We start from the raw sequence: 10,081 nt of genomic DNA, 5'->3' as shown, positions 1-10,081 counted from the left end.
TTCGACCAACGCGTGTGCACCAAAGTCTCCGTTATTAATATCCATGGAAACTCGTATTCCAATTTCGAGTTCACTGCAGTTCCCCCCATTTACTGAAGCTCAAAAAAATCATCACAGTTCGAGAAATCGAAGAATGAAGATCAAATAAAATCAAACCCACAGATCGAACGTGTAAAGTAATTAGTCACTTTTTTTTCTCAATTTTTTTTCTGCATTTTTTCACCTCATAAAGGGACCTCATTCATTCTCCTGATTTGCTTTTCTATAACATAAAGTACAACCTTTCGATCCAGAAAATGCAGTTTCTGTTTTCCCCATACTTTAGCTCTGTCAAGTCTACGCTATACGTAGATATTTTGTAATTTTTAATAAATATTTCACCAGGGGCCATAAACTAATCACCGATTTGTCACGCGTCTATACGGTAACTCACTCACAACCTGCAGTCATGAGTATAAGTAGTTAGTGTAGAACAATTCCGGTTCGTAATGGAAGAATGGAAGTCAACGGTGGGGATTATCAACTATACCAACTACGCGTAATCCAGTCCTCGCGGTATTGCTGGTGCACCTTATACTCGATGTAACAACGAACCGCGCGTACTCATTCGTCTGCTTAGCTGGCAGGTTGCTATTCGAATGTCTATCAGGCAGACAGGCAGACACTGAACGAAAAATTCTCCGACCCGCAGACATTGTCAGCAACTTGCTTGGAACTGTTTTCAGAAGTTTGCGCGATAGACGCAATCAAGTCGCGTCTCGTCTTCTTCTCATTGTCAGAGTCAGTTTCTCTCTGTTACACCTGGACACTGTCATGCAAATTTTACCGATGACACGTGCGTCCAAGGAGTTCTGATATTCTATTAGAGCGTAAACTAAAGCGACCAAGACCAATCAAAGCGATTCCATCCTTATCGCCACGCTCGTTATAACAGCACCTACTACATCCACCACGTGTAATCAGTGATAAGAGACAAGGTGCCGTCGTGGTTTTTGGTGCTTGGTGGGGGTCTTAGGCGACCGACTCGAGGAGGATCTGCGCTATGCCTTTCTTGTATCTCGCGTATAAAGTGAACGATGATAACCAGCTGATACGAATGCCTCAACGTCGCGAGGAGGGACCTTATTCTTTGTAAATTTTACCACCCATCTGCGCGAGTCTCTTGTGTATATCAATCGCACTGCCTCGCGGTTCACCGTTTCCATCATTCTCGAGCTGTTATGGTGAGTTTAACGCTTTCTTATTCATTCCTCGCAAATATCTTGCCTATACACTCCTCGATTCTTCATCTTGCGTAATTCGATCATCGTTGTTCGCACATTTTTACTCTAGCTACTAACGATACCGATATCCAATCGTTCCGAATCATTCACGGTTGATGAGTCATACATACGTTGTAATCGAAGCTAATCTTAGTCACACGAATCAGTTTTTATTCACCTTTCTTTTCTACATTTTGTATATATATCATTCAGTAAATTATTGTCCAACAATTAGGAGGTAAACTCCGTATTTTAGGGGAAAAACTGTTGCCTCCTTGTTACGCACGATTTTTTATATAACAAGAGTGTGTTACGCGTTGTTTCACGAAGCACCAAATTGAGGTTAGAGTCGCGTAATGTCAGATTTCTTCGCGACAGCGCATGCGCGCAACTTAAAACTAGTATTTCTTCTTCTCCGCGCATGCGCATTTGCAGACTCACTTTACCGTCGTAGAAACGGATACTTTCCGTACGACAAAGACGCACGAAAAACGCGTGAAACATGCTCGCGTTATGTAAAACAAATTATGAGCTTCACTATAGAATAACGAAATATTGATTTCTGAAATAATCACTGATTAGAATAACTACTAATTTCGAAAATCAAGATTTCGAACAACTCAACTTTCCTTATTTCAATTCAACTTTTTTGAAATTTCGATATACCTGCCATTCGAAATATCGACTCTTTCGAGTCTTGGCTCAATGATAATGTGCACAATTTTTGCCTTGTTCATTCTTCAACCAAATAATTCCTTAGCTTATTCATCTAGAATTCCATACCTCCTATCACATTCACACTTATCCTAAATGATCTCACAAACACAGATATCTTTTCGCTACTATTTTCCGTTCAAACTGAAATTGAAATTTCTTTTCTTTTCAACTACGAAATATGCTTTCCTCCGTAAACACTTTGAACATCATTATAACGTAAATACCCGAACGCGCTAAATTGCGAAACGTTTTGCGGAAGTGATGTGCAGTCGTGCGTGATGGCACAAGAATAAATCGCGTTTATATCCTTCTCGGCAGCAACAGGCATGGCAATAAGACGGGTTATAGGCAGCAACCAGCGAGACTGAAATATATGTAGTATAGTCGGTACTTGAAAAGTACATTGCCAGGCCAAAGTTGTGTCATTTCCTGTAGCGCGAATCCCTCTCCATCTTTCTCCTTCAGTCTTGACTGCTTACTTGCAGCTATTCGCCCATGCGAAACGGTGATAACGTAACGTAACACGCGTGTCTGCTAATCCCGCGGCCTCAACTCTATAGGTATTAATTATTAACAAACAAACACGTATTCGGATTTTAACTTCTAGCGAAAAAAATTGATTCACATGATAAACTTGTGGCCTCAATTTATTTGTCACCTATTTTATATACCTGCAGTCTGCAGATAATGCCAGAGATTATTATCGCCGTTTGTTCACTTATTCTTACAATTAATCATCTTTGCACTACTTGAGGAATTTACTGCAATTTTATTGTTTAAATGTTTTTCTTCACTTTTTGGTTTTCCTTCTTTTCGATCGTCTTAATCTTCATCTTCATGTTCATTAATTTTTACAAGTTTTGGATATGTTATTAATCAACTTGAAGGTACCTTAAACTGACGATTGGTCATCGCAATGATTAACCAAATAATGAATTCGACGTATAAATGAAGATTCAGGCTTTCTAGTATTCGTTTTCGTCCATTCATTACAGTTTCGATGAAACAAATTAAACTTTTCACGGAAGCGTATCGGTTATTTTGCGAAAAAAAAATGTATTGGAAAATATTTTATTCAATCATTTCTCTTCTTCTGAAACGTCGGAGACTTCAGGCACTTGGAATCGGACCAATTTTATCCGATGTACTCGAAATTACGGAATTCTAATGTCAAGAAACTAAATCAATTTGCAACATTAAAAAAAACACATATATATATATATATATTAGGGTGGCGCAAAAAAACCGAATATTTTTTTTTTTTGATCCTCGTGTGACAAAATGTTAGTTTTTGATGTTTTAAGAGCCCACTCCAAAGGACAGTTCAAATATTTTTTTTAAGAGGTCGCTCCACATTTTTTAAAACGTCAGAAATCGTAAAAAATTGATTTTTTTTTTAAATTTTTTTCTCATTGCGGTATAATTTTATAGACAAAAACAAAAATAAGTTTCCGAAAGTTTCAGTTCAAAATTTGAATTTTGAAAGGTCGCTCATAATTTTTTTTTCAATTTTTTGGTGCATTTCTTTAGATCTTTTCGAGCGACCTTTTAATATTCGTATTAATATTTCATAAATTTTTTTCCTTTAATTTAGTCAGAAAGAATCTATAACAATACACCACGACATGAATTAAAAATCAAACAAAATACTGAAAATATAATTTTTTTAATTTAATTTTTTGACGATTTTTAACATTTAAAAAAATTTGGAGCGATTTCTTAAATTTTTTTTTTCGAACTGTCCTTTGGAGTGGGCTCTTAAAACATCAAAAACTAACATTTTGTCACGCGAGAGTCAAAAAATAAAAAATAGACGGTTTTTTTGCGCCACCCTAATATGTATATAAATTAGAAATCTATATAAGATTCAAATTGAGTTTTCGATTCATCAGAACATCCTTCAGAGTTATCGAATAAATCGCTGAAGATTAATGAACTGAAACTATAGAACAATCAGCGACGCTTCAACCTTCGATTAAGTTTCTTTTCCGTTCCTTTCACTTTTCGTAGCCGATCGATTCCCCCAAAACAAGCATTTATACCACAGATAATTAATCAATCATTCAAATTTCTATTATTTTCGAAAAAATCGTAAGACCGCTATTTTCAGACGACCATCGAAGATCTCACCTTGTATTTTTACATCGCTAGTGGGGTCGCCGCCGCGGTGTTAATCATCCTGTTTATCCTCGTCGCCGTTCTATTCGTCAGGGTAAACAGGCTCATCTCTGACAAGTAAGTATAGGCATACCGCCGCACCTGTAACTGGATTATTTCAAAGGAAATGCACGACGTCTCTTATACAGGTCGATGCAGACACTCTGCATTGTTCGTTCTAAGTACTACAGATAACGTGTTTCATTGTCAGTCGATTACATGCACAATATGCAATTAAAGGAGCCTTTATCGACTAGCTGAAAAAAGCGTTTCACATTCTTCCTTTTTCGTATCTTTTTCTCTTCAAATCGTTGGTGCAACTTTTTTTTTCAAGCTCTTCGAAAACGATTATTTCGACTATACTGATGATTGGAAGAGGGATCTTTAAGGGACCATCAATGCCAAAAAATTGATTTTCGGTTTTTGCATTTTTTTTACACTTTTATCCATCTTCTGAATGAGTTCGTTTCAATTTTGGCTCTCGAAAGATTTTTTTTCGGGGCCGAAAACCTTTAAACTTCAAATTAATCAAATTCATACACTTTTCATTTTTCGAATTCTCACCTGGGAATGTGATGCCCTGAATTAAATGTTGAAAAACGGTTTATTTTTTGTTAAGATTCTTAAAAATAATGTATTTTCTCTGAAAACAAACCTGTGAAAAAAAAAACATTTGATAATTTGTCGGCATTTGCGAGTAGATTATGCGAGAAAAATCCGTATCCTATGCTAAAAATCTTGATTGAAAAACCTTGCGCGCAACGAATTTTCACCTTTTACACTCTATTAAAATGTAAAACTTTAAAATTTTTAAAAACTTTTCCTGTATGTGAAAAAAAAAAATTAACTAAAGTGTCCCCTTAATAATGTTGTTTTCCCGCGTTGCTCATAGCAATCTTAAGAAGATATAAGCACACGTTTATCTGATCCTCAAGCATACAGTGAATGAGTAATATAATAAATTCAAACGATGACGAAATATTGCGATATCTTATCTTTACTACGTTTCAAATGATTGTTTGTTTAATTCAGGTTTATAATAAACATGTTAACGTTACACGTAATTACTGCCCCATGCGGCCTGCATCGTACATACCTGCTGGAGGAAGCAGTGATCGTTATCTATCGAGGCGTGAATTGTATAAAATAACTACAGAAAATCTTGTGTATATTTTTATTTAATCAACTTAACACAAATTATTATTCGGTGAGAACTAAAAAAAGTGCTTGGACGAATAAGTTTTTTTCAACGGTTATTACAGTATGTATGTAATGTATGCGTTACAGGTCGAATCAACTTGCTAGACAAAAAGAAATGATGGCTGATTTTTGTTACACTAATCCGACGATTGTTCCTGGCGAAGAATTATCCAGGAGAGGATTCTCCATGTACAGCGGTTCGAATCACTTCACAACTGACGAGATCGATAATCATCATCACTCCAAAGATTATTCCAATCACGAAGAAAGCAGGTCTAAATTTTAGGCAAATCTCTACGATATCGTTAAATTTAATGTCAATTTCACAGCATCGATTTCGAAACCAGAGAAATGAGGGATCAATTTCAAACGCAGAAAGTACCGCGAGGGAATAGAATAAGGAAGACAGAAATATCCGTTCAGTTGGTAATCACTTACCCATAAAACGTCGGTAAAACGATTTTTTATTGGCAACTTATCGACCGATGGATAGAAGTTTAAAACATGACGACAATTTTACCAACCGCGCGGAGATTGTCGGTAAAAAAAAAACACAGCGATTTGATCGAATTGACTACGAAACGACGATTATTCTCATCAAGTTTTTTTTTTTTTTTTTTTTTTTTTTTTTTTTTATTTCAGCAAACGAATCTTTTTTGCGATTGACGAAAAACAATGTATTTTTTTTTTTTTTTATACAACTTACAGGGATAATTAAAGCTGATATAATTGTTAAACAAAATTCAATATCTGTTGTAGGATTTGGGCTGAATTGAATCTGACCTAATTAGAAAACTGACGGGGGAAAAAAATATTGAAAAATGAAATCGTTTGATTTAAAAGATTTTGTATTATAACCTACCAAAGAAGATTTTACATAATATTTTAATACAAAGATCACTGCTGTATTATCCTAGAATAATTATATCTAGAAAGTTTATTATATTTATAACTTATATGTTTAATAATAATTAAACTCAAAGATTAAACTTATTGTATTATGCAAATCACGGAAATATTGAATCATTTACAATCCGAATCCTTATAAAAACTGAGATTATTATAAATTTTATGCATTATTGGTAGCTTTTTATTTTTAAATATTTTTATATCAATTGACAGTTACGCGATCTGCGTGGTAAAAATTTTAGAGATACTTAATAAAAATTATGTCGATGATGATCAATTTATTGACTAAAAATTGAGACAAATCGCGATACATTATTATAATATGAAAAAATTCGCGAAAAATATAAGTTCAACGTTTTGACAGAGACGGTCGTACGAAATAATGTAGAAATTATCATGTTAAGCGTTTTTTCCAGTGTTTTGTTCTTAGGGAATTGCGAAAAATAATAATAATAACAATAATAATAAATTGAAATACTACGCAAAACTTTCAGGTAAATTAATAATTGAATTTTTATACAAAGATTCTTACGATAAAATATCGTATAACTTTTGAAAAGAAATTTGCATCATAATTTCTGTGTATATCTAAAAGTAACTTGTAGAAGATATTACACTGAGAAAATGTTTATTTATTGTTGTAAGACACATATATTTTTGAATATTGTGAAAAAAATATTTCGTTATAATTACAAAATTCAATTCAAGCCAAAGATAATATTTTACGACTATAAACTAAATTGAGATAATTATAAAAAAAAAAAAAAACATTTATTTCACCATATCGAAATATCCTACGTTTTTTATAACGTTAAATAAACTTTTCTTCTCAGTATATATTCTCACCGTTTCCCTCTATCTTTCCATTTATATAATCACGCTGTTGGGTGAGAGTGTATAGTAAGTAAAAGTTAATTGAAGTTGATTTTCACCCCCCATTGAAGTGACAGTGTATAGATGAGCTCAATACCCAGGGGCTTTGAAAGCGGATGATTTAACACATTAACGGAATCGATTATGCTGTTGAAGTGGTCGTTCAGTTGGCTCAAAACGGAGTCGTCAGTCTATCATCGCGGGTCTGAAAAAGCCAGAGAACAAAGGGGCTGCAGGGTAAAAGGAAGTGGAAGAGGAAGAGGAAGAGGAAAAGAAACAACCACCCTGCACACACGTTTATCGATACCTTCGCGTTGTTGTTGTTGTTATTATTATTATTATTAATATAGTCTCGGTTAGTACCTACTTGTAATGCGCGTGAGAGTGTCGAGGAAAAACCAATGGTGAATGAAATCTGAATCCATTTAGGGGGTGTCCTGAGAGGTCCTTGCGTCAGCTGTTACGAGCCTCTATTGTCTCAGGGCACTCGACGTAACGGGTGTTTCCGAAGCCGGCAGATTTGGTTTCATCTCCTATATATATGTACATATATGTATGTACGTAGATGTATCATATATATGCGGAAGGGCTCACCGGACTTTATTCCTCGACACCCTTATTCGGAACCCCGGAAATTCAATTTTATAGACACAAATAATCGAGTTTACTGATCCCGTTTTTCCAATACTCAAAAATTATGCAACCCATCTTTATTGTTTTTTAATCCCTGTAGGTTCGTTTAAAATTTTTGGATTTATTTAACCATTTTTTCATGTATTACTGAGTGAACAAAAAAAAAAAACAATGAGAGACAATTTAAAAGTTGATATTACAAAAATGTGTTTCATATTCATTAACAGAAATGTAAAAAATAAGACAAATCTAAAGTGGATCTGTTTTGACATTATTTTTAGTTATAATTTTCTAATAGTGTTAAGGCTGTGTTTAGTAGGATAGAATATAATACTGATCTTGAGACAAAATCAGTTTTGGTATTATACTTTTTGCCTCTACAGTCACCATTCTTGAACGGAAATTCACTTTCTTGAGTTTATAAAAAAATCCATCTTCGACAACGAGTCATAAACTGTTATACTTACTATAAATTCCCGATGACGGAATGATTACTGCAATAATGGAAACGATTGTGCATTGTTAGAAAAAATTAACTAACAATCTAATGTCAGCAGGTTCGCTTGCAGGTTTTTTTTTGTGTTTGTGATATTTGATACATTTCTCTTACAAGTGAATATGAAACACGTATTTTGTAATTGTAACATTTAAATTGTCATACGAATATTTAATTTGTAAGTTTCACTTTTTTTTTTTTTTCTTTTTTCGTTTAGTAATACAGTAAAAAATTGGTTAATCCAAATCGAAAAATTTTTGTCCACCTGCTGGGACATTATTTTTCTAACCGTGCAGTGAAACAATGAATCGTACGGAAAATTATGAAAATTTTGAAAACTGGAGTTTCTTAACAGACCTGAATTTGAATACCTCCCCCCCCCCCACCCCCCTCCCACCTTTTTTCCATTAGCTGAAAGTTATTACGCGGTGTCTGTCATTCTATGGCTAATTAAGAACTTGTGAGTCAATTTTACAACCAGTGGAATATACACGTTACACGAATGTAAAACGTAAACTTTAGAATCTATCGGAAATGTCATCGGAATTATATCGATACTCGATTTACAGGTGTAAGTTTTCAAAGCATTGGATTATGTACACTAAATTAATCAAAGTGAAAGTATTAGTTTGTTTCGTTCAAACCTTTTACGTGTATACATCCTCTGTATAACTTTCGATAAAACTTCTTTCTCATTTCGACTAATCGCTAAAGAATTTGTGGGAAAAAAAAAAAAAAAATCTACAACAAAAATGTTAATCATTCTAATAATAACCACAAGGGTCACAAAAAACCCTACGATACAGGTATACGAATACCTGCTAAAACGTAAATTTTCGAGAAAGAAAGAGAACAGCGACCGAACAAAAAAAAAAAAAAAAAAAAAAAAACGAATTCAGAAAGAAAAAAAAAACCAAAAACGGAGGTAAAGATTAGAAAAAAAAAAAAAAAAAAAAAAAAATGGGAAATACGAATGCTGTTTGTTATAAACATTCATGGCGTGACTTTGAGGGGTTGTGGGGGTGGAGGCACAGAGAGAAAGGGGGGGGGGGAGGGGGGACGGACGAATCGCGTGTGTTGGTATGCAGGACGGATGCAGGGTGGGTAGGTACAAGGGGTAGGCAGGCATCGGGTAGTAGGCTGTAATTGGTATGAAATCGTTGAGCAAACACATCGGACAAGACAGCCGGAGGGTTGTGGGCGGCCTGACGTGCCGTTGCCTTGGTTACCGACCTGGTTTCCCTCAGTGGGAGCAAAGCGGCAACCAGCGACGCACGAGCAGCATCCCCGTCGACGCTCGTTATTTGGACTACTGCGCCAACCTCTCCCTTCTTCGCCCCTTTGCCTCCCCTACAGCTCCTCGCGGCTCGTCCGCGTGGGTTTGACGCAATGCTAGAAACGTATGTATGTTGGTAAGGTAGGTACCTGTGTTCACTCTTTTTAGGATCTGGACACCTACATGTGTTGTGTATGTATGGATAGATGGATGGATGGATGTAATGCGTGTAAAGTCAGTAGGAGGGTGTCTCGCAGCTGTCCTGGATATCCTGGAAGTCCTGGAAATATGGGTCTGTATACTGGCGTTTTTTTTAATCTGCGAAAGAAAGGATCGATCGGCTGGACCGTCTGAAAAGAATGTTGGGGAAAGAGGAAAGAGCCTTTAAACAAGTCGTTGATCTGGCTGATCTTGGATCTATTTCGATCTCGTAAATCATTATCAGATGGAATCTTTTTTTGAAAAAACGATTCTGGTGTTCGATTAACTCGAAAACTGCTGGACCGATCGAATCTAAAATCAGGCTAATTTTGAGTTGAGAGAAGCGTTATTCTTGAG

The 10,081-nt window shown here is 35.3% G+C and overlaps 1 protein-coding gene across 1 annotated transcript; it reads left to right on the top strand.

Annotated features, from left to right (window-relative positions):
- The first annotated feature begins 1,165 nt into the window (after positions 1 to 1,165).
- LOC124414632 lies at positions 1,166 to 6,139 on the top strand. Its single transcript, XM_046895633.1, has 3 exons — positions 1,166 to 1,223; positions 4,090 to 4,214; positions 5,424 to 6,139. Exons 1-3 carry the CDS (start codon positions 1,221 to 1,223, stop codon positions 5,620 to 5,622), a joined length of 327 nt encoding a protein of 108 aa, XP_046751589.1. The 5' UTR covers positions 1,166 to 1,220; the 3' UTR covers positions 5,623 to 6,139.
- The last annotated feature ends 3,942 nt before the right edge of the window (positions 6,140 to 10,081 follow it).

Source organism: Diprion similis, chromosome 14, assembly GCF_021155765.1.
Source record: "Diprion similis isolate iyDipSimi1 chromosome 14, iyDipSimi1.1, whole genome shotgun sequence".
Taxonomy (NCBI): Eukaryota; Metazoa; Arthropoda; class Insecta; order Hymenoptera; family Diprionidae; genus Diprion; species Diprion similis.
This window is presented reverse-complemented; position numbering and strand designations above follow the sequence as displayed.

What these genes read in the sequence shown, in the direction of transcription:
- LOC124414632 (XM_046895633.1), top strand. An exon ending in AACAGGCTCATCTCTGACAA is followed by an intron (nt 4,215 to 5,423) that starts GTAAGTATAGGC and finishes TATGCGTTACAG; the next exon opens with GTCGAATCAACTTGCTAGAC.